Source organism: Lethenteron reissneri, chromosome 42 (genome assembly GCF_015708825.2).
Source record: "Lethenteron reissneri isolate LAM-NWPU_2019-01 chromosome 42, ASM1570882v1, whole genome shotgun sequence".
Classification (NCBI taxonomy): Eukaryota; Metazoa; Chordata; class Hyperoartia; order Petromyzontiformes; family Petromyzontidae; genus Lethenteron; species Lethenteron reissneri.
In genome coordinates, this window is record NC_083820.1 from 11661571 (window position 1) to 11686826 (window position 25256).

The 25256-nt window shown below is 50.8% G+C and overlaps 1 protein-coding gene across 2 annotated transcripts in view; it reads right to left on the reverse strand.

Annotated features, from left to right (window-relative positions):
* Positions 1-219: 219 nt before the first annotated feature.
* The window catches only part of PXDN (peroxidasin), a 66054-nt gene continuing 41017 nt past the window's right edge, over positions 220-25256 (reverse strand). For both annotated transcript variants that reach the window (XM_061569143.1, XM_061569142.1), the window contains 9 exons: positions 25115-25223; positions 22991-23148; positions 19815-21318; positions 15269-15403; positions 12678-12886; positions 9238-9364; positions 5663-5789; positions 4637-4750; positions 220-3776 (listed from right to left, as the gene is read on the reverse strand). In XM_061569143.1, the coding sequence (XP_061425127.1) occupies positions 3660-3776; positions 4637-4750; positions 5663-5789; positions 9238-9364; positions 12678-12886; positions 15269-15403; positions 19815-21318; positions 22991-23148; positions 25115-25223 (2600 nt within the window). In that variant the 3' untranslated portion in view covers positions 220-3659. The remainder of the gene's footprint in view (positions 3777-4636; positions 4751-5662; positions 5790-9237; positions 9365-12677; positions 12887-15268; positions 15404-19814; positions 21319-22990; positions 23149-25114; positions 25224-25256) is intronic.

The following is a 25256-nucleotide window of genomic DNA, read 5'->3' on the forward strand; positions in this document are numbered from 1 at the left end:
CCACGCAGGATTGAGGGTTATATTTACTTGCGAGGGCTCCGTGCGTGCCAGGTCGTGTCGTCGTGAGGCTGCGAGGCGAGGCCAGGAGACAATGATGCTAGGCATCAGACCTCGTTAGCCTTGGTTGGTGTCCTCCAGATGCCATGATCTTCTCTCACACACAAACCCGTCGTTGTATCAGTGAGGAGCCTCGAGGTTCAGTGAGGCTTTCCCTGGGTAAATGATTGTCATTGATATCTTTATTCCGCTGTCCAGGACACCCTCAGACGCGCCACACGGTGAGACCATTTTGCCGGTGGCCTGAGTATGGCCCTGGCTACAGCAAAAGCAGGGCTTTTGCCAGAGGTGATTAACTCGACTTGACACCAGGGCCTGAGCCAGAACAGACCTTGAGACCAGAGGTCTGAGTGGCTTGGCTTGCGTTGCATCCGCAATATATGTATGGCAAGGCCACAACCCCATAGTTTGGGATAGCAGCCAAGTGCAAGGCTACGTTTTATAGTTTGAACTATAAATATTCTCTGAAAGCCTTAAGATCGTTTCGGTTATTGGATGCACATCCATGATTGTATTGCACACAATTGAATGCTGATTAAAAAAATGCACGTACTGAATTTGTTTTCCTGAGCATAGCCAGGGGCACTGACTGTGACATCGTTTTTGTTGTTGGTTGTTCAGATGCCGTGTACGCTGGTGCTGTGCTTTCTTGCACATGTTTTGTTGAAAAAAATATGTAATGCATTCATAGTCAGGGGTCCGTGTAGAATAAAACATGAAGCCGGTGTGTGAGGCATCACAACCACACATTTGTGAGCGCACGTGTAAAGCTTAAAACACGTGAGTAATAAACAACCCAGTGTTCACCTTCTATTTCGAGCATAAACGGGGAGTGTATGCGCGTCGGATAAGAACGTGCAAAACTGTGCAAACACCGCAACATTTGGCGCATCCCTTAGCTCGCGGTCCAATTCTGCTGACTCTGCACACGATCTCTCACAGCCACCTCTTGCATCGACTTGGCCAGCAATGAGCACAGACAAACTAACACGTCCTCTCCAGGGCGGGGCCAATTCCCATAACTGGAGAGATTGATTTATTTTTTTGCGATACATTGAATCTGTCGCGCGCAGCACAAATGCCAATGCGCTCAATCATCGTTGGCGCAGGTCGCGAGGTGCATGGTGTTTGAGGCACGCGGCCCCACCGCCACCCACCTCCTTGATGGGGGTGGGCAAAGGCCACCTTTGGCAACGAGGCTCACGCGGTGCGACCAGAGGAGAGGGGAGTTCGTGCTCTGGGAGACGCATCGTCACGAGCAACGCGCAGACGACCGATGTGCGTGCATTGCTAATGCCGCACGCGGCGCCGAACGCAACGGAACTGAAAAAAGAGGTTAAACAGTTGTACAAAGATTGCGAAACGAACACGATTATTTTATTTAAATTTTTTACAAACAAATTGGATTTAAACTTGCTTGAATTAAAATCCTTGTGTGCCAGATCATGCCATTAATTCCATTTTAACATGGTGTACTTTAAAATTTAATAAAATTATGGCGATGCAATCGCAAAGTACCACGTTTTAAAGTCTCTTATTTTAGTTTTCCAAAACATGTTTTTTTTCCTCAAGAAAAGCGACATTTTTGTTACATAAGTTTGTACACTGGCTGAATGGGCATAAAACTTCAGCCTAATGTAAAATGCACTTGTGGTTGAAGGATGTGCATGCACTCTACATCAATTACACTTCCAAAGCACATTGCATTAAAAAATTGTCTGCAGAGTGAATGCCTGCCATCGTTGGCGGATGGGAATGGATGGGAGGTTGGAAGACTTTGACTGTGAGAAGATGGAGGTGAATAAGGGTTGCGACACAACGTAAACACATCATCCCATCCAATCGGTCTCCAAGTAATCTTGTGTCCAAGATTACTTTTTGTGAATTCGTTTGCCGTCCTTCCCCCCGCACCTCCGATTGGTACGGTTGGCTAAGTACGGTGCGAAAATAAATTCAACGTACATGACACATCTGGCTTTCCCGAATACATTTCAAAAACGCCCGTTTCCAACTGGGACATCTGAGCCAAGCCACCGCGGGTTCCCGCACGGGACGGGCGGTTGTTCCACCGGCTATTTGCAGAGTCGAGTCGTGACCACACCGCACTACGCTGGTCTCACGAAACATCGGAATCTGGCTGAGGGCCAAGATGGGCCAGGGGTGGAGTTAATAACGCATCATTGCATGTGATGTCAGTTAATAAGCTGGGAGGTCACCGCGTCGTATGTAATACTCGTCTCGACTCGTTCACTGCGTGCGTGACATTCGTACGCCGTGACGTCACGGCGTCACCGCATCATCTATACGCATCTTGACTTGTTTATTGAATTTGACACCAAAGGCACGGCTCGGGCATCTGACCCGTGCTGGACTGGCTTGGCACGGCCCAAGCATGGCTCGGATGCACCAGTGGAAAAAGGGGCTAATGAATGCTAGCACCATTATAGTGAGCCCAAGTCTGGTATTGAATGTGAATGTCATTGTATTGTTGCTACACATACCGGTGCTGGAATTTACAAGCTGCAAACTAACCATAATCTCACTGAACTCTGAAATCATTTGATACGATTGGCACGTCCTGGCACACGCGCGACCCTTTTGTCAATCCACCATTGTTGGATGAGGGCCTGTCCACGCCGTGTGGGTTGTTTGGCCATACTTCTCCACGCTGGTCAGTGCCCGTTTGTGAAGGTGGAAACATGGATGTGGGAGAATACAGCAAACAAAATGGACTTCGCTGCACTTGCCCTCTTCTGCCGCAAGGTAGCTCCGTGGTAGCCTATAGCACCTGGCATAAACATCGTGGTCACCTAATACACGTGCTACCCTGGCTCAGATCACGCTCAGCTTCTGAGATGTGATGAGTTCAGGTGCATTCTAGGTGATGTCATAGATTTGCATAGATATTGTAATATAAAAATTCAACACATTGGTCTAACGCAAGCGTTTCGACCAAGACAATAAAACAATTAACTGCCTCCGTAACATGGTTTGCAATTCGCTACATTTTTCAGGATAAGCCCTTGCAGCCAACGTCTTCCACCAACGGTTTACTATGCATTCTGGGTGACTTGGACATAGGCGTGTGGACGTGTGAGCACATTAATCATTGCAAATGAGAATCGTATCAACCCAAGACCTAAGCTACTTGTAAAATCGCGTATATTTGTATAATACAGGAGAAAATAAAGTGTGGCGCTGTTGTTTGTAGTTGTTGTTGAAAAGTACACACGGAGGCAGAGGGCAGGGAGCGTGCCCTCCCCTCCCGCGAATGCTACTGCATGGCACAGACAGGCAGGAAATCAATCGGCATCAGAACGACGATGGCATCGCCACGGAATCCGAAACCTGAGCTATTTGGGATTAACAACAGCCGTGCTGGAGATCGTGTCTAATGTTCAAATGTAAAACGTCTTCAAAAGGCAGAGTGGTCGTTACTTCCCAGACTTCACATTTCCAAAACATTATTATTTTAGTACTATATAAAATTAAAAAAGGTACAGTGCTTGGCTGCAATTGCCAAAGAAATGTAAATTTCCCTTCACTGAACAGAAACGCGACTGATTTGGAACACTCCTCCTTCGTGGCCGGCACCGCTCCGATCACGGAGCCCTCGCCGAGTCCCCGTCGCACGATGCGCAGCACTGCCCCTCCGTCGTGACGGGCCTGGCGCAGCGCGCGTGCGGGCACGTCTCCACGAAGCACGTCACCTGGCCTCCCTGCGCAACGGAGAGCACGCGACGGACGGTCCGCGGGTGCCGTCAGGAACCAGCGACACGCGCCGCGCAGCCTGAGGCAGGCGTCGTCCCCACATCGCGATCGACTCCCATCACTACATTCGGGTCGCAACTCAAAACACACCGCGCTTTGCACTTGCGCGGAGCGACTAACCCGCAGCGACAAATTGCTTTCATTGTGATATTTCGAAGCAACTATACATGGTATATTTTATTTTCGTTGTGTAGAATTTTCAATTGTTATGTTTACGAGGGTGAACGTGATGTCCGCGCTTCGAGTGGGCAGATTCGTGCCGGAAAGGCGCCACGCGTTTAAGGGAAATTAACCTCGAATCGACTCGACCACTGCGCCGTAGCTTTCTGCGGTTGTGCTTCCGTGTCGCTCCCTGATGTGTTTTCGGGTTGTGCCGCCGTGTGATTCGGCATGATGCCTGACGTTTCATGCCATGCGCTGGGAGCTCCGCCGGCTCCCACCGAAGGGCACGTGGAGCGAGATGTCGGACGTGACGCCTGATCGACACGCGGCGCAACCCAAAAGGACACCGGAGAGCCACTCCTGCAGTTCCATGTCATGGGATGTGAAACGTGATCTGAACCACTGAGCCACATTGAGCTGCACTTGAATTGTGTCTTGTGTGTATATTACAAGTATTATATTTGTAATAATAATATAAAACACCACTCTTCTGTGCCTCTCATTCTATATAAACTGTCAAAGCTGATGCACGCCCAGCAGTATTTTTTTTTTTGGCGCAGCACTTTGGTGATATACGGCTACATTCTGTCACTGCTCTGACTTTAATGTCCCCACGTAAATTAACATCGGGGCCCCGTCGACTCACCTTGCAGTGGCAGGCGGTGCAGTCGTCCTTCCTCCACTCGTCGCCCTGCGAGCGGACCACCCCCACGGCATCGACGCAGCCGTCGCTCTGCAGACTCCCCTCCAGCTGGCGGATCTGCGCAGTCCGTGACATCCACCACCACCACCACACAAACACGCTGAGTTACCGCAACAAACTATGCATCCAACCCCCCTACCACCGCCACCGCGATATAGCGGACACCAGTGGGATATTATTTCTCCGAGTAAATGTGTTATTGAATATTTGCACCATCACTTAACACAAAAAGGGACGGATGCACGTGGCAAAAAGCGAAGCGTGTGTGCTGAAGTGATTTACACATATTTATCCCCGGATAAATGACTTTAGACTTTTCTTTTCTTTCCCGGTGTGTGTGTGCATCTGTGCGAAACGCAGCCTGAAGTTTGGAGAGTTTGCGATGGATCGCAAACAGAGCTCCAAGTCGACTGGAGGGTTACGCGTACGGAACACCGCTATAGACGCGGTGTGTAGAGAGCACCTGAGCACTTCATTCGAATATTACGTGATTTGAATATGTCAAATAACATATATATATTCTTTACAGCCTTTTGTCAATCCACTGCTGGGTGAAGGCATCCCCATTACAAGTCAGCCCTGGGGTTTGTTCGACCATACTTCACCACACTGGTCAGCGTGGGTTGGCGAAAGGTCAGGCCGCAAGAATTTGTTTAGCGATCACTCGCTGCTGATGCTCAACCGTGGCTGGGAATAGTTGCAGTGCACTGCTGCCCCAGCCACCCCGTGCCATGCAATGCTCTAAAACGTCTCAAACAATGAACAGAATATTCATGGTTCTTTCGGTAAAGTCACGTAGAAGGGAAATATTATGTTTATATTATTTTATTATTTCTCTTCTACGTGACTTTACCGAAAGAACCAAGAATATGAATCCCTGCAGTCACGAAAGCTTTAAATAAAAAAATGAACAGAATTTCATTGCCGGCAATCTCTACTCTCGCAATTGATGACTTCAAAGCTCAGTACCTGCTGACGTAGCGTCCTGATGGTCTTTTGCATGTCGTCCACGAACAAGCGGAAATCAATCTGGTCGATATCCTGATGCCTCGGGATGGCATTGGCTGAAGTCAAGTTTGAGCTGTTGTTGTGGGCACTGACAAAGCAAAATAAAAACATTCACCACAGCAATCACAGGCTCAATGAAGCCACCATACCCTCACCCAGCTCATACTCAACAAACAAAGACATTCACTTCATCAAATGCTTTCAGATGTTCCTTTGTGGCCGTCTGGAACGCTCTTCCTTCCGATATTAGGAAGCCACTGGAGCTATACACTTTTAAATCTAGAATGAAAGCTTATTTCTTTAAAACTTCTGTTTGTGTTTAGTTTGTTGTTCTTCCCGCGCACCTCCGATTAGCACGGATGGCTACGTACGGTGCGAAATAAGTTCAACATACACACATACGTACATACTTCTGAACCTACCTTACCACCTCCCTAACATCTAAAGATAAAGGTGCAGCCCTGGAATCTCCTGCTCACAACAGGGAGACCTCCCCATCGGCGGTTGGCTTGTTTGACAATACACCATACTCGACCGCGCTGGTCAGTTTACGCTGGTGACGGGGGAAGAGGGATTAGGATCAGGGTAGACATCCCCTCGCCACTGATATGAGCCGCCGTGGCCGGGAATGAAACTCGGCTTTCCAGAAGATTCATAGCCCAGTGCACTAACAGCTGCGCCATAAGCTCAACCCCAAGACGCCTCGCATCGCCTAGATGGGTTTTTTGTCTTGCTGTGGCTGTCCTACCTGATGACGGAGGCTTGTGTTGCTTCTGAAACGTCGTGATTTAATTTAGTTATTTTAATTTTTTTTCACCTACGTGACGAAAGAACCAAAGAGTATGGATCCTTGTAGTCACGAATACTTCAAATCTAGAACCTAGATGGGCTGTTGGGACAAATCCAGGTAGTGAGCGCCTCTTAACGTCAAAAGAGGGGAGATCCTCGGTTCAGATATATCTGCAATGACCGGGAGAGAAGGTCTTGGGAAGAAAAAATAAAGTGCCGCTCTGGCGTTTAAAAAAAACAACCAAACCCCATAAAGAGCGAGGGGCGTGAGAGCGGAGTTGGGCGGACAGCGCGAGGTTTGCGGTTTCCAGCGAGCGGCCTCTGCGAGGGACCCCCCTTGCTCGCGGGTAGCACGACGTCTTTGAGTCCCAGCCGAGACGAGTCAACAACCTCGTCATGCGCCACGCCGAGATCCACTGCCAAACAACTCGTTGCGTCTGTAGCCCTCCAGATCCGCGTACCCGGGGACGCATCCCACCGCGTCGTGCCTCGGCGGAGGGGGCAGAGGTCGCAAACGGGTTTTGATTCCTTACCTGTACCCGGCCGCACCAGGGTCACAAATGGGTACCCGTTCCCTACCCGTACCCATACCCTACCCGAAATGAGTGACAAACGGTTACTCACCAGTGACTCACGGCCTACCTGTACCCGGCCGCACCAGGGTCGCAAACGGCTACCCGTACCCGTACCTGGCCTGGTACGGGTAGCTGGGTATCGGGTAGGGTACGGGTATCGGGTACCCGTTTGCGACCTCTGGGAGGGGGACACCCTCGGCACGTGCCGCGTGACAGACGCGGTCAACTTAGCCGCCATCGTTTGTCGTCTTTGCCTTGTTGCCTGCAACGCCTTGTTGCTCCAGCTAGCACCACCCCATTGTTCAACAATCTGCAGAGCCCGAGTGATTACAGCGAGATTAAAGGGTCCTTTACAACGCAGATGTCAGCTCGTAAATCACAATTAATTACGTGAAGCGGTCCTTTCCGCGAACGCTTGTGCTTGTGTGTTTTTTTGGAGGCAGGATGTTTTACTTTCTTTCTATCGGTGCAAACTACCATCGCGAGGGGGGGGGGTGAGGAACTGATGAAAGCAAAAGTTTCCTGCCAACGTCCTACATCCTCCGCATTAGTTTTGGACCGCGCTGACCACGCTTTAGACGCGATCATCATCATCATGATATTCTTAGGTTTTTTCGGTGAAGTCACGTAGGTAAAAAATAAAAATTAATAAAAGTTAAATAAAAATAAAAATCACGACGTTTCGGAGGCAACACAAGCTACCGTCTTGAGGTGGAACCGTCACAGCACGATTGCTGTATCAAGTGAGAGAAATTCCAAGAAAACAGTATTTGTATATATACTGGTTGAGGGTGTGAGGAGCCAAGGTAGGCCCTGAATATTATTTTTGTGAGGTTCGGTGCGGCTGAAGCACGCTGTTAGGAATGAGCCTTTGTTGTGTAAACTTGGTGCGGCTGATGTAAATGATGATGTTCGCGTGTGTCTTTCCACATCCCATCGGCGGCGACGCGGCCTCCCGTGAGTGCATCTTGTCACTGGTTTTGACATTCAGCGCCTCACCAGCCGAGTCAGGCTCGCTTGAATCAATGCTGGTGAACTGCAAGATGTGCATCAGCAACAACCGTCTCTCTCTCTGTTAGATCTGGCTCGAGCGTTCGACTCGCGTTCATTCACACATCCTGAACGTGTCAAAGCAATGAAACTCAGATATCGCTTCAGGGGTATCCATTTAACCGCACATCTTTAGGGATACCGACCTAGTTAATACTAATTATGTTAACACTGCATACTAATTATCAACTGCTTTACACTTGGCCTCAACCAGGGGGAGAGGCAGATTTTGAATTCTGTTCATGACCAGGTGGGGGCCCATCGAGACGACAAGTCTCTATTTCAGGGGCACCTGGGTCATGGAAACAAACGAAAGTACGAGCGGCTACAGCAAAGAAAGTCAACAGAGCATCATTGCTTCACTTGATGCAGCTAATTCGGCTGTGACGGTCCCACCTGATGACGGAGACTTGTGTTGCCTCCGAAACGTCGTGATTTTTATTTTTATTTTATTTTTATTTTGATGTTTTACTTACGTGACTTAACCGAAAAAACCTAAGAATATGAATCTTTGCAGTCACGAAAGCTTCAAATCGAGGAAGAGCACGATAATTGTCGACTCCCTCGTCTGCACAGTGAGGCCCTGTGTTGAGAAAGGCACTTTCCTGGAAAGATGATGACAGGGATGGATGTTGATCTGATGATGAGTATGTGTGTGTACTGAATGTTAAAATTATTTTGCGCCGTATGCAGCCAACCGTGCTAATCGGAGGTGATGATGACACCTTTCAATGGAGATCTTCAATCTGAAGGGATTTTACAGGTGAAATATAAAATTATTTGAAAAATTATGATCTAATGATGATTATTATGGCGATGCTGACGATGCCCTAGATAATTATGATGTTCAAATTATGATAATGAAGATGACGACCATTATGATAAAATAATTATAAAATAGTGACAATAACCGTCATGATGACCGTCCTGACAATCTAGTAATGCTGATCATGATGACAATGATCAAATCATAATGATGTATGTATGTTGAACTTCTTTCGCACCGTACGTAGCCAACCGTGCTAATCAGAGGTGATCTAATACTGATGATGCTCGAACAATGACGATGACGGTCGTGATGATCGACTGACGACGATGTCCATGACGACGACGACGCCCCACCTGGCAGGCTGGCGCTCGCCGTGCCGCGTGTCTCTCTCCGGGCCCTCTCCGGGGAAGCTGAAGAGGGCGCTGCGCTTGCCCCGCTGGTGATGCCCCAGCGACTGGAACTGTGCACGGCTCCTGCAATCTGTCACAGCGGTAGGGGCGGCTCGCGTCAGCCCTGCGGCACGGGGGGACCCGGGGGTTCGAATTCATTGCCAACAGCCGGTGGGACGAACGGCAGTCGGCGTCCGATGGGCACCCTCAGCAAACGAGAGATAGCTGTTTCACCACCTCAAGGGATTTGGCAGGTGAATTTTTTTTTTAATACAAACAAATATATACCTCATGGTGTTTTGTTGTCGAACTGTACTGTGTAAACTGGGTATACGCACAGTTTTGAGTAACACGTGCTTACATTGCACTAGTGGGGACAAGGTTAACGGGCAGCTTCTGATACAAGCACACTGTGGATATGAGCACACAAGGCCTTGCTCCCAAGGGCCGATCTTACGTGCGTTTGCTGCTGCTGCTGCATTATACACCGTATATCTACGTGCGGTGGTGCAGTGGTACCACAATATCCATGCCGGAATAATAATAATAATGATGATAATCACGTCAGTACTATACTTTTTATCGCAAATGTACATCCACGCTCGGCACATATACAGAGGCACGGAAGTTCTGTGTGCGTAAAATATATCTTGCACTTCATAAATCTGCCTCGACGGTGCAGCCTAAAGGATGGCGCTGTTCACCTGGGCTGTCAGGTTATGGCGTGTAGCCAATTTCAGCAACACATCTTTGTGGCACGAGCCCAAACAATCTATTTAAAGCCACTTTCTCTTCTCTCTCCACGCCACAAGTCTGCGAGCCCGCGCTGCACGGGGCCTGCCTGACAGATGACAAAATTCCGAGCAGCATGAAAAAAACATTCCCGAATGAAATTCACTGGCACGGCGGCGTTCACGTGTCTGGACTCAGCACATTAAAGTGATCCAGTGCGCATGCTTACATCAAAGCGGGCATTCCTTTGTCGCGTGTTTCGGACAAAAGTGTAAAATGTTGGGCGTTCTGATTATTTCGGAGAAATACATTTTTCTTGCCAAACAGAATCACGGCTTTTCTTGGGAAACTTGAGTGCAGAGCTTCATCTCGACCGGAACAGTCAAGGAACGCTCTTTCTGAGAATTAGTTTGGCAACGATGCAGCCATCTTGGCTTTTTTTTGTTCTTCTTGTTCCCTATATTCCTATGAAGCTGCTCATACGAGTGTAGTAATACACAGGGTGTCACGACGTGGGCTCACTGTGGATTGGTGTACCCTGCACTCTCGTGGCAGTACCTTACGGTGATAATCCCTGCTCCAAGCCAGCCTAGCAGCGATCAGGAAATCGTCGTGTGAAACATCAACAACTTAATTTTATGAAAGAGTCAAAACAATTTGAATCCTAAACGGCAATTAAACAATGTTTAAAATGCATCCCTCACGAACAAATGTCGACTTTATTAATCTCAGTCAGGGCAAAGCTATTCATCAACTGGGCACGTCGCAAGCCGACTGGGTCGGTTGTTTGAAAGGCCGAGATGAAAGCAAGATAGCCCCATAGCCCTGCACACACTCGGAACACGGAGCATGTCCGCTACAAGTTACCGAGAACCAAACGTTAGAAAGGAAAACAACATTGTTTTCAGAATAGTAAGTTAAAATGTCACAGGCTAATGCACTTGTTCTAAAAGATGTATGCAAGTTCGCACTAAAACGTTTTTATCCTTTGAAGATATCAAGCGAAGCACAGCAGCTCGCGGCCGCTCCCTCCATCTGCGTTGTATTATCTCTCGGTTTTTTTTCTGATAACAGGGAGCGAAAAAGTTCAGCGTGTTGAAACTGTAACAAAAAAAAACACGTAAAAGTGTCAGACAGAGAGCAGCAGTTACTCGAATAACTTTACACCAAAAGATTTCACTGGAAAAAAAAAAAAAACTCAAAATAGGACGAAAGTGCTAAATTTGAAAGTCGTTTGGATACCGTTGCGATGAAATCCACGCTTCATTCATTTTTGTCAGTGAGAAAGAAACACACATTTGCAGCTCTGCACCTGCCTACTCACGCCACTGATGGATCGAGGGCCTCCATTAAAGAGCATTCAAGAGAGCCCCTCTAGAGGGTGTTTGGCCTACTCTTCCACGTTGGTCAAACGTCTTGGAAAAGGTGGGAATGCCCGCACGTTAGCCCACCTCACGCGACCTGCCGATCGACCGACTGTGGAGGATCCGTGTATGAACGGGTATATTTGTGTGTAGCTCTGTTTCTACTTCTTTCCCACCGCATGTAACCAACCGTACTAATCGGAGGCATTTGAGAAACTTGCTCATTCCAACTTCCGCACCAGGAGCCGAAACCAACAACCTTAGCATTGCACCATGACAGAATCCTCAATAACTACACCAGTGCAATGAAATCCACTTTTTTTTTAGTTGCTGACTTGAATTTCCCCCCCCCCCCCCCCAAGAATTCTCATTATTATGCTCTTTTAGTGTTCAGCATGTATTTGATAACGGTGGCTGGAAACAAAACAACAAAGAAGCACAACTCAAAACAAAAAATAGACACGCGCTCACAGTCACACTTTATCAGCTTGTCGTGTGCACTCCCACATACACTACACAATACTTGCTGTGCTGCTTAATAAACAAAATAGTTTGAATACTGAACGAAACTTGCGGAGAGGAATTACATTATTTGCAATAATAATGCAGATGCACAGAAGATGGTATTTATGTACAGCATAGCACAGTTCATTTTTATGACATGTGTGTCACAGCAGCTGTTGGTCCATACTTCACCAAGCTGGTTAATGCAGAGTGAGGTGCGGGGGGGAGGGGGATCGAGCTCAGGCTGCCGTGGCCGATAGCGCGGCACGCAAACCGCTGCGAGCACTGCTCCTCTTACGCTGATGTACATCTTCATTAAATAATAACGTGGCGTTGCAGCTCACGCTCGGCCACTTTCACTATGATGATGGCTGCGATGCCACCGTCATTGGTAACCAAACAGCGCCGCCGTCATCGCGGGCACTCTCGGCGCCACGCCTCCACGGTCCCGGCCCGAGGCAATCCCAAAACCACGACGTCTCCCGGCACTCCTGGCGGTGCCCCTCGGCACCGGGCCACAGAGTTGCCGTGATGCGCCGATGCCGCTACACGCCGTACGATACGATATCAAGGACGATCCTATCCGGGATGGGTAATCCTGCCCGGCTCCTAATCCCCCCGCCCCGGTGAACCTGCGAGTCGCAATGATGACCAGCGCTGAAGCGTCGGCGGTCAACCTGCCCGACACCCGTCACGTCGCGCGCATCGGTATCGTGTCGCGGCGTAAAAACAAAAAAACACGTCCCGGCAACGACGCTCCCGGTCAGCTACGGTAACGCCGGGGAGGGGTCGGGCGGGGGTCACCTTCGCAGCAGTCCTGCCAAAGGCGCAGGTCGACGCGGGGGATGTCCTGGCAGCCGACGTAACCGTGCGGGAACTCGGCGACGGCGAAGACGTCGCGCTGCACCCGCTCGATGCTGTCGCCGTTGTCGCACAGCACGCGCGCCAGCGACGCCTGCCGCAGCTGCGTCAGCTGCGCCGGCGTGAACACGCCGGGGTTCTCGTACCAAAACCTGATTCGCGCACGCACCACAAACGCAGCCAAGGCCTGGAGGTCGGTCAACCGCCGACGCGTAGGTGACGGTGCAGCGCTCGCTCGCTCGTGCCACTGACGCTGGAGGCCTCGCTGCTGTTTGTTGTCCTTCCCCCGCACCTCCGATTACCACGGATGGCTACGTATGGCGCGAAAGAAGTTCAAAGTACGTACGTGGAGGGAGCTCTGGAGAGCCCCTCTGACACATTGGCCAGACGCGAGCTGCCGATCGAATAACTTTGGTGAGCCCATTCACACCGCCGGGTGGAGAGAAGCAGTTTGAGGCATTCAAGAAACGTGCGCCGTTGTTTCAGCTGCCACGCAGGGAGATCGAATCGAACTGGCGACCTCTGGATTGCAAGCCCAGTGTGTTGACCTGCACAATGGCACGAGTAATGCCATTACCGTGTTTTGACAACGCTAAACTATGTACGCCGCCTTAACAGTTGCACTTGTGTGTCGTTTTTTTCTCATTCCGAAATTGACCGTCAAAATTCTCCCCCGTTGCACATGACAGCCATTGAGACGGCACGCTGCCAACTATCGCTATGCAGATGCGGCGGTAAAAGCGTGCTTCTGGGGGAGAGCACTGCTCAAAAAATATCCGCTGCTGTGCTTGCAAACCACACACACAAAATTAGAGAGGAAGCCCACGAGCTGGCAGCAAAGTTTCTCAGCCAATTTTGTTAATGCGCATCAGGCCCAAGGATGCCGGGCCACATCGCTCTGAAAAAATGCAGAGACCGAGCACGAAGGTTTAAAGAAAAAACAACCCTCAACTTTGCCACAGGAAAATGTGCGTGTGTGTGCGTGTGTGTGCGTGTGTGCGTGTGTGTGCGTGTGTGCGTGTGTGCATGTGTGTGTGTGCATGTGTGCATGTGTGTGCGTGTTAGTGCATGTGTGCGTGTGTGCGCGTGTGTGCGTGTGTGTGGCTGAGTTAACTGCAACAGTGTATGGCGGTCCACCGATGCGCTTGAAAGCTACTGACAAGGCCGACCCTTAAGTTGTTTTGCTTATTTTAGTTGTTCTGAGTTGTGCCAAAATAAGAGTTACATCTGTTCACTGCTGTGCAAGTCAATTGCACAGCGGTGAACACTGCTGCTGCCAATACTGCATCCCAATTTTGGGTTAAAAACTCAATTGGATTGAATAACATGTCGGGTAAAAACCCAAAACCTTTGAAGTCAAAATCAAATTAATTCCCGAGGTAGCGATGATTGCATAAACACATAATTTTATATCTATCTAACAGTCGATGTGAAAATGGATTTTAACTTGTTTGTGAACGTTGTTGACTCATTGTTCTGTGGATTCATTTGATGTTGATTAAAAACATATTTCAACATTAAACATTTTAATGGTATAACTAATTCTAATTTTTTAAAATAACATTCTCAAAACTTTTTTGAATAATCCAAATATGAATAACTCAGCTGAATATGAAACAATGGTCACTGTTTAAGGCTAGGGACGTAGTCATAATATACTGTTGGGGCAAGCTCTGTTAGCAAGCACCTATGAAGGCCGGCACGCACACCACGCCCGACCACCTTTGTCTCCCCAATGCTGATGTTTACACATTGTACCAGGTACTCATTTTAGTCTGAGTAAACATAGGGGAGGCCCAAGATTGTTTCAGATAATCATCACTTGTCTCGACCATGAGCAGGAATGTAAATCAGGTTGCCGGGCAAATCACACAGCGTGAACCGCTGTGCTACCGCTCCCAATTAAAGCCAGGAACACACGCGGGGCCAGACTCACACTTCCTTGACAAAACGGCTACCTTGACAAAGTGGCTACCTTGACAAAGAAGCTAAAACCCAGAGCCCTGGGAATGCATGTGCCCTTGTAGGCGACGGAGATATTGGCATTCTTCTCCAAAAAAGCAGACACAAATGAACACGTTTATCCACAATGTGAAACAAATGCCTTGCTAACACGCCGTTCACTGGAGGACTGGATGCATGACCTCTCTCTGTATTGTCGCCTTAGTAACCTGGAGACGGACGGGGTGTGGAGGCTGGGGCGTGGGGACCAGTGATCTGGATTGGGCGGGGGGCCGCTATACCAAAACGATAATCCAGCGACCTGACCACAAATGACAGCTCAACAAAGTGGCCTATCATGTGGAAATGTTTAGCAGCCAAATACTCTGAATGCCCGTTGATTCTAAATGAGGAGGGAAAAACCGGAGGACCCGGAGAAAAATCCACACGACCACGGAGAGACACGCAAACTCCAAATATGCAGCAGGCGTCATGGTGTGCGATCGAACCCACAACCTCCTGTACACCAGGCAAGGAAGTTAACACTTCGTCACCGTCGCGGTCCACGTGTGGTGGCTGGCCTGCGTGCGTACCGGTCGCCGTCGCGCAGGCGCTGGAACTGCGTGAGCAGCAGGCACAGCAGCGTGGGCCCCAAGCGCGTGCCGGGGACCAGCTCCTCCACCATGAGCGCCGGGAAGAGGTCGATGTTCTGAGGCGTCCCGTAGAGCCTGCCGTCACCACCAAACACACACACGCACGCACACGTGTCACACTGGCACACGTGTCACACTGGCACACGTGTCGCACTGGCACACGTGTCGCACTGGCACACGTGTCGCACTGGCACACGTGTCGCACTGGCACACGTGTCGCACTGGCACACGTGTCGCACTGGCACACGTGTCGCACTGGCACACGTGTCGCACTGGCACACGTGTCGCACTGGCACACGTGTCGCACTGGCACACGTGTCGCACTGGCACACGTGTCGCACTGGCACACGTGTCGCACTGGCACACGTGTCGCACTGGCACACGTGTCGCACTGGCACACGTGTCACACTGGCACACGTGTCACACTGGCACACGTGTCACACTGGCACACGTGTCACACTGGCACACGTGTCACACTGGCACACGTGTCACACTGGCACACGTGTCACACTGGCACACGTGTCACACTGGCACACGTGTCACACTGGCACACGTGTCACACTGGCACACGCACGCACGCACACGTGTCACACTGGCACACGTGTCACACTGGCACACGTGTCACACTGGCACACGTGTCACACTGGCACACGTGTCACACTGGCACACGTGTCACACTGGCACACGTGTCACACTGGCACACGTGTCACACTGGCACACGTGTCACACTGGCACACGTGTCACACTGGCACACGTGTCACACTGGCACACGTGTCACACTGGCACACGTGTCACACTGGCACACGTGTCACACTGGCACACGTGTCACACTGGCACACGTGTCTCACTGGCACACGCACGCACGCACACGTGTCACACTGGCACACGTGTCACACTGGCACACGTGTCACACTGGCACACGTGTCACACTGGCACACGTGTCACACTGGCACACGTGTCGCACTGGCACACGTGTCGCACTGGCACACGTGTCGCACTGGCACACGTGTCACACTGGCACACGTGTCGCACTGGCACACGTGTCGCACTGGCACACGTGTCACACTGGCACACGTGTCACACTGGCACACGTGTCACACTGGCACACGTGTCGCACTGGCACACGTGTCACACTGGCACACATGTCGCACTGGCACACGTGTCACACTGGCACACGTGTCACACTGGCACACGTGTCACACTGGCACACGTGTCACACTGGCACACGTGTCACACTGGCACACGTGTCGCACTGGCACACGTGTCGCACTGGCACACGTGTCACACTGGCGCCCGGGGACCGGCGGTATAAATCACGCCCGTTGTAAAACCGTGCAGTGGTCCCAGAAATATAAAGGCGGCGTCTACGAGCGTTGCCTTTCCAGGCTCGTGCGCCTCTCCTGAAGATGCCCGCAGTGGTGCGTGGTGAAAACTTCAGGGATCAAAAGCTCAACTACGATAGTGGACCACACTTTCATGAAGAGTTTCTACCCGTTAAGTAGAAACAATTCGATCAGAATTGAGTTGCGAGTCTGTGAGAAGACAGAAGTTGAGCCGTTGCTGCTGCTGCTGTATGAGTCAGAGTGCTGGTCCTGGAGCAAGACAGACGAGAGGAAGATTTCTTCCTGCCTGAGATTAACCTTTACTGTTTCGAGGTTCCTAAGATCAGGATCTAATCACAGCCACGTCTATCTGGGTCAACGACTCAAAAAATATTTCTGCACCCGACATACAGCCTTCAGTATACCTGTCGCTCTAGCTGGAGCTAAAGGTCACGTGCCACCGTACTGGTCTACTCGCGACCGAGAAGAAATTCAGTGGGAAATGAAACCTTGAGCTAAAATGTAATAATGATGAAATAAAGGAGACCTGAACAGAGAGCGACTGCTCGGGCAGAAGGTCTGGACAGAATTCACCGCATTTGGCACCACGCACATTTGAGGAGGGAAAGAGGAACGCAGGGAGGCAGAGACCCAGACGGACGTGCTAAAGAAAGACCCCCATATCAACACGACTAGAATTATCCGAAGCAGTGAGACTGATTAAACACAGGAGCCAGTGCAAGGCGTTCACTCAGCCCCATCGTGGCTGGCGAGTGGACGAAGTTGAATCGGAGGAGGAGGGGAGCTCGTTGCAAGCTGCTAGCAGGCGGCAGAGCAATGGGTGGTGGTGAACCCTTGCGCCAAGGACGGCGCTGTGATTGTGATGCCAAATGAGAGAGTGCGGAGTGCCATGGAAACCGGGTGGTTGGGAGCAATTAGCGAGCGTGAGGTCGCAGGCCCCAGATCACGAGTCAGCGCACGCAAACCGCGACTTAAACTTCAGCGCTTGGTCTGCTTGTACGAAAATTCACACGATTGTATTCGTCGTCGTTGTTGTCAGGGACAGCCTGTTACACACCTTCATGAAACGTGCATTTTTAAATCCTTTATATTAAGTTCGCTTGCTTGCTTGCGTGCTTGTGTGCTTGCTTGCTTGCTTACGACCGTGCAAATCTTTCGGTCGTTTTTTAACCCACTTCCAGTGATCCAATCGAGCTGACATTTTGCACACAGACTTGTTGTGCGAGACAATTAATGTTCGTGAAAAAAAATTCCAAAATTTTACACTGTTTAGGGAAAACAAATTAAATATTTAATTACCAATTGCTTAATACTGGCAGACAATCATCTGACCCATAGGTGGCAGCCATCTCAAGCCAGAGGACGAGAGGACTCTAGCCGCCACGCATATAAAAGATTTATAGTGAAAAACTTTGTTTTTTCGGGTTATACTTGTTTTTCTCTTTGGTTTATTTTGTTCACTTCAGGTAATGAGAGCCAATCCGTTCCTGGAGCCAACGGTGAAAGAAATCTCAAACTCTGAGAGCAACGAACAGACGTTTTCAATCCACCCTCCCACATTTATCAAAGAACCCCTCAACACAGCCACGCACTGACGTGGACGGGTGCAATCTGCGTAAATGTCAGTAGTCGTGTTCATGTCAATCCCTCCACTGCACCCGCTGCCTCCAAATGGGCTGAGTGCTTTCTTCTTCTCCTTCAGATGCGCAAAGCCGGTGCACATCTCCTGTCTACAGCTCTGAGCCAGTGATGGAAATTCCACATTCCTATGACATGGGGTGAGTCTCTACCCCATGACAACCACTGTTGACTTCCCCACCAAGCGCTACTCGTTTTATAAACTAAACTAAAACATTTTCTTTATTTACCAGGTCAGGCCCCACTGAGCTGTGTAGCTCTTATTCAGATGCGACCAAGGCAACAAATAATAGCTGAACGAAATGGCTGATCACGTGGAAATGTCTAGCGGCCAAATACTCTAAACGTGCGTTGATTCTAAATGTGGAGGGAAAAACAGGAGGACCCATGCGACCACGGAGAGAGAATATAGAGGCGTCGGGGTGAAACCCACGACCTCCCTTATACCAGGCGAGGTAGTTAACATCTCGCCACCGTGGCACCCTCATGGACTCCAGCAGGAAGAGGGGGCTGTGCTGCACCCCCCCCCCCCCCAACCAAGATTTGAATTGAGAATAGGTTTTCGCATTTTTCTGGCAACAAAACAGGTGTTAAGATGTTAAAACACCAAACGGTGTTAGACCAGAGCACGCCTTTTGGCGTCCTCTGGTCTAACACCGTTTTGAGACGAGGCTCAAAAGAAAGCTGTCTCTGGTGTGGACCAATCTGTTTCAAGGACAATGCATAAATAGTCAGAGGGTTTTTTTTTTGCATTCTGACCACAAGTATTGTGGTTAATGCAGACATGATTCCTTGTAAAAGGTGTCAGTTTGGTGTTTTAACAACTTAACACCTGTTTGTTGCCATAAAAAAGGGGAAAACCTATTCTCATATTTTGGTACTGGCATTAGAGGTCCCATGATGTAGGATTTTAATTGGTAACCTTGGTAACGCTTCATTTGCGAGGTGCCCGCTCCACCGCTGAGCCAGCCGGCCAGTCTGGCCACCACGTGGGCGGTGCGCAGGGCAGTGCCGCCCGGGCTCCGTGGAGTCCGCGAAGCAAAGGCCGCACGGGGGCCATTGGCCACGTGCCCAGTGAGCTGGGAAAGTGAACTCGGCCCTCCCATCACGCGTGCTCCACTTCCCTTACGTGTCCTCTCTCACATAATAATATTAAAATTTAAAATAAACTCAAGAATGTGTGCTGCGTTCGGCCAGCTTTCTGCGACATTAAACTATATAAGAAGGAAAAAAGAAACCCCTGTCATTATTCACGTCATAATGGAGAAATATTATATTTCAAGTGTCATCTACAACATAAGTAAACAATTAGCTTTACACACAATTGCATTTACTTAGCTTCACGAAATTACGGCCACGCAATTTATCAATAGAAATCCGAGGAACGGACTCTGTGGCCATTGATCAAAGGCTCGCCAATTAGCATGACGCAGAGCTTGTTATTAGTGGCAATGCAATTAGGATATCAATTTCCAATAAGTAAATGAAGCGGTGAATGACAGTACCTCCGGAGCTTTTCCCGTATGTGCGGGTTCCTGATTTCGTTGCGCAAGTCCTCGAAGTCGCGGGCCGACGTGAGGTTGCAGAAGACCCTGTAGTCGTTGTAGGGCGGGATGCCGTGATCCCGGCCACGCTGGATGTTGGTGGCCGCCAGGTCCAGCGCGACGGTGTGAGCCATGAAGAACAGCCGCTCCGTCAGCTCCGTGTTGAGCAGCTCGGACGGGACCCTCATCTTGCCGGGGACGGCAAACATCCCGCGCAGCAGGGGGTCGATGCCGCCCTCGTTGACGATGCGGTACGGCGAGAAGAACGCCCTGTGGAGGGGCAGGTTCCCCTGGGGGATGGGCTGGAAGGAGTCGTCGAGGCGGTAGAGCACGGGGTTGATGAGCGTGTGGCCGAAGCGGAAGGCGGCCGTGGCGAAGGCGTTGAAGATGCCCACGTTGACGTTGGGGTCGTAGCCCCGGTAGTCGCCGAGGCGCTTCATGCCGACCTCGCCCAGGATCTTGGGCAGCCAGTGGGCGTAGGTGACGTGCTGCACGAGCGCGCCCACGACCTTGCGCGCCTCGTGGTAGACGGCGTCGCCGTCCCAGTGCGGGTTGAGCCGCAGCAGCTCGGCGGCGACGCGGTTGTGCTCGCGGAACCACAGCGTGTGCATGGCCGTGAGGCCCAGCTGCTCGTTGGAGCGCTGGTCGCCCGCCAGGAAGCACGGCACGGGGCTCTCGCTCTCGTCGCGCATGCACTCGGTGGGCGGGCCCGTGGCGAAGGGCAGCAGCGCCTTGCCCGAGCGCTGCACGACGCCCCGCCTCAGCAGGCCCCGGCGGCCGGCCAGGTCGCGCAGCTCGCGCGACTCGCGCTCCGAGCTGCCGTACACGTTGGAGGCGTCGACGTACGAGGTCAGCCGGTTGATCTGCTCGCGCGGGTGCACGGAGTTCATGAGCAGCGAGGTCACGCCGCTGCCGCACACGGGGCTGGAGCGCGCGAAGAACATGCAGTGCGCGTCGCGCACCCTGCGGTCGTCGGGCGGGATCGCGATGGGGAAGCACGGCGGGTCGTTGGTGCAGACGGCGCCGCAGGGCCGCCCGTCGGAGAAGCGCGACTGGCTGAGCGCCGCCACCGTCAGGTCGAGGTCGTGGTCCAGGAACTGCCCCCACTGCATGAGGATGTGCGTGTAGCGGTCGTCCGGCGTGACGCTGTCCGTGCCGATCATGGCGGTGGACACGAGGCGGGGCCCCGGCAGCGGGAAGCCGTTGACGGGCGCCTCGGGCGTGAAGCCGCGCGGCCGGTTGAGGCCGTTCTCGTACACGGGCTTGAGGAGGCGCTCGAAGGGCGTCAGCGACGCGCCCCACATCGGGTGCTGTAGGTTGTTGCAGGTGCCGTCGTGCGTGCGGTACTTCTGGTGGAAGCAGATGTCCGAGCAGTTGTCGGAGCGGCGGTGCGCGGTGCAGCCCGACAGGTTCGCGATGAGGTTCAGGTAGTGCGGCGACACCAGGTCGTTGAACCTGTACAGCGCTGCGAACCCACGCGGCGGCACGCCACACACGCCGGTGACGCGAGCACTCGCGTCGCACGCAGAGCACGGCGGCTGCGTTAACCGAAATGTAAACCCCGTCTGCCGTGCAGTGGACGTTAAAGATCCCGTGGTGTTATTTGTAAAAAGGCCGGGCCACGTGTGCTGGCGGCATGATCCACATTTAAAATGTTATTAAAACCATGTCGCAACATCACCCCCCTACTGGAGGTCTGCACCCGTCAGTGCAACAGCAATTCCGTGATATCTCCTTGCACTATAGGAATGGCGCCAATACCACGCGCGAGGATAAGAACACGCTTGCGATGTGCGGTGCTCGTCTGTCACAAAAGGCACAAAACTATTTTAAGACTCAACCTTGTTCCACTGCGACAATAGGGCAGTCCACAATGGCCTACACTCAAACATTAGGCCACAGTCTAAGACACAATAGAGGTGTTAATTTCTGCAGCATTTTAAATGCTGCAGAACCGCTGATGGGTAAAAAGTACACATAGTTAACGTCTGCACTACACGCAAGATTCACCCTGCTCTTTTGACACCAAGGGGGTTAAACAGGGAGTTCATATCGAGCGCCACACAGCCCAGGATTGCAGCTGCTACTCTGACAAATCTCTTGAGTAGTCCCAGGCTGTTAATAGTCCCTAAGTTATTTGCCAGTTGCGTAGTAATAACAATAATACAACGCTCATGATGATTCGTGTTCATATGTAGTTTCCCCCGTATTTGGGTTAAAATTCAAGTCTATTTTATTTAACCAGGTGAGAACCCAAGAGACCGGGAGAGAGTCTCGTTTGTATTACTCACCCGGGTTTGCCAAAATTATAAAAGGAATAAAACAAAGTACGGCCGGGAAGTAATTCAAACATTAGAGAGAAGACAACTATGCATTGCAGAACAAATACGTTTCCTACAATGCAAGTAGGCTGGTACAGATTACTTTTAACCATTTGGTAGAACAAAATATTTCGTATTTTTGTACCTTGGAGGTGGCAACCCCATGATAATAATAAAATTAATGCAATGTTTTTGACAGCCATCCCTTTTCGCGATCACGTCTACAAAAGCGCTTTAGACGAGATGAACAACTACATCCCGTGTCAACCCAAACATTGGAAGGGTACCCCCCAGTGGCAGCTGTCCCTACGTGGAAACAAAGTGACTTGGCACCTGGCCTGCAAGCGGGGCATACGTCTGCCATATAATTTCGAATTGGCCACTCGTTGATGATGACTTCAGGAGATCTTCAACGTCCACCGTGAAGCGGGCGGCGAGAATTTTTAAATACTTTATATTAAGTTCACTTGCGCGCTTGCTTGCTTACGACCGTGCAAATTTTTCGGTCGTTTTTTAACCCACTTCCCGTGATCCAATCGTGCTGACATTTTCCACACAGACTCGTTGTGCGTGACAATTTTACACTTTTTAGGACAAAAATATTATATTTAATTACCAATTACTTAATGGTGCCACGCAATCATCTGACCCATAGGTGGCAGCCATCTCAAGCCAGAGGACGAGAGGACTCTAGCCGCCACGCATATAAAGGATTTATAGTGAAAAACTTTGTTTTTACGGGTTATACTTGTTTACGGTCGGTACACGCGCGGGATTAACCAGGGCGGCCTGCCCGCTTCCAACCGCGCCACTCACTGGTGCCATTGGCGTCGACCGTGAGGCCGTTGCCCACGTGCTCCTGGATGAGCTGCAGCGTGCGCTCGAAGATCTCCCCGGCGCGCGCCTGCTCCACCGTGTAGGGGTCACGCGGGTAGCGGAAGAGCGCCAGCAGGTCGCTGGGGCTGTGGGGCTGCCTGGGGGGGGGCACCGCACCGCACGCCCCACCGGGAATCACCGATGTTAAACTCATCAGGCGGAGGTCACGAGCGAGAGCATGACGCTCGATGAGAGGCCGAAGCGGGGGTACGCTCGCAGTCACATCGGAACGCGCGCGTTTATTCTGGGGAGAAGCAGCCGCCTCGTAGAATCGTGCCGTATCCTCGGGGGTATGTGACACAATTTTGATCCCTTTTAACTTTTAAGTCAAAAGTTGATGGTGCGTCTTATAATCTGGTACGTGGCATCTATTGCTCCCACGGCCACTTCCACCATTGCTGTATTCTCCCGAGTTTCGGAAGCACACCCTTGTTTCTCACTTTCCCTAGAAACTGCATTATCTGGAGATGTTTTTTCTTCATTCAAAAAGTCTCAAAAGTTTTCGATTTATCTAACAGTCCAAAGCATCTCACGGTCACGGAGGACACGGACTGTACGTAGAGCACCTTTGTCAATCCACCGCTGGATGAAGGCCTCCCCGCGCCGTGTCTGTCCATGAGGGTTGTTTGACCATACTTCACCAGACGTCAGTGCTGGTTGGTTAACAGAGTGGCTGGGGAGGGGCTCGGGACTGGTTCAGATATCACTCGACGCCGACATCTTTGGAGGATAACAATCTCTTTGTGTGCACACAACCTGGCTATCATGGTGAACCTGGATACGTTGCTAAGCCTGGCTATCATTACTCATGAAGACTGTTTCTCATTGAGAGTTCTTGCTAGATCTGGTGTCTGTAACATAGAGCACATTTGTGGTTGAGAAACGAAATTAACGTGTAATATCACCACCGAACAAACTGAAATTCTTAGCAGACGTTTAAGGATATTATTATAATTATTGAAAACGATGCTGGCGTTTGATGCTGGCGTTACTTTTTTTTACTTTTCAGTGAAGCATTTGAACCCGTATGCTGTAGACATTCCCATCAGAAAAGAATTCAGCCGTAGTTTTTCCATATTTTTTTCTTTCAAAGCTCCCAAAGGTTTCATTGTTCCCATGCGGGCTGCGTATTAATTCACAAAGCAGGCCACCATGTCGTGCAAACGTTTCCCGAATCGAGCCCTCCCATGAAACGTTCGAAGCAGCGGCGTGCCTCCCCCCGGTGCATTGTTGTGCCGCCGCATTGAGTCCGATCGAGCAATTGTTTGGGCAGAATCCGCACGGACCAACCTCTGACCTCAGGCGTGACGGACTCTGCGTGCACTCGCCGACAACTGATTTCTCTTTGAGCCGCACGCTAAATAAAAAGAAGAAACGGACCCGTATCCGTTTTTTTGCGATTCATTAGGCGGCTCCAACCCGCCATCCCCCTTGACACGGGGGACGCTGCCACGGTTGACGGGAAGCCGTTCTTCAGATAAACGCGCCATTTCGTTCGTGAAGCATTTTCCATTGCGGCCAGCGGAGTATTCACCGCAAAACCTCGTTGAGACTCAATATACATGTCAACCAGATTTTAGAGATGTTTTAGAACACCGTTTTTACATACTTTTTTTCATTTTAAGGCCGCAGTGTTGTTGACAAGTTTCAACTACATTCACAATTTGATGCAAAGCCATCCATTTAGTTACGATAGCCTCACATAGAATGGCATTTGACATCAGAACCCTTGTCAGTGTGCCTATTCAGAATCAGAAGAGTAGGGGCAGGTCAGAACGTTCTGTACAATCGTCACCCTGTATCTGCTTCACGTTTCTGTAACTTCAAACCAATCGTACGATTTGCTTCATTGCTCTACTGCATGTTATTCGTTTTATCTCTGTCACTTTGGCGAGCCAGCTACCTTTGGTCCCTGCAGTTCTCGCCTGGTTAAACACATCAACTCGAAACTTCCCTCGCCCAGAGAAACGTTTGGGCACGGGGCGAGAGCAGCCCTCGGGATCGCGGTGCCCCTTCCCTGCCCAACCCGGGGGCCCCGCCAGGGACGCTGTGGGAGCACGGCACCTGCCGAAGAGTGCGCGGCGCGTTGAGTTGATGGCGCTGTCCACGCTGTGGATCGCCTGCTGGACGGAGCGCTCCACGAAGCTGTCCCCGATGCGGCTTCTCTCCGCCACTGGGGTGGCCGCACGACGAGTTAACGCACACA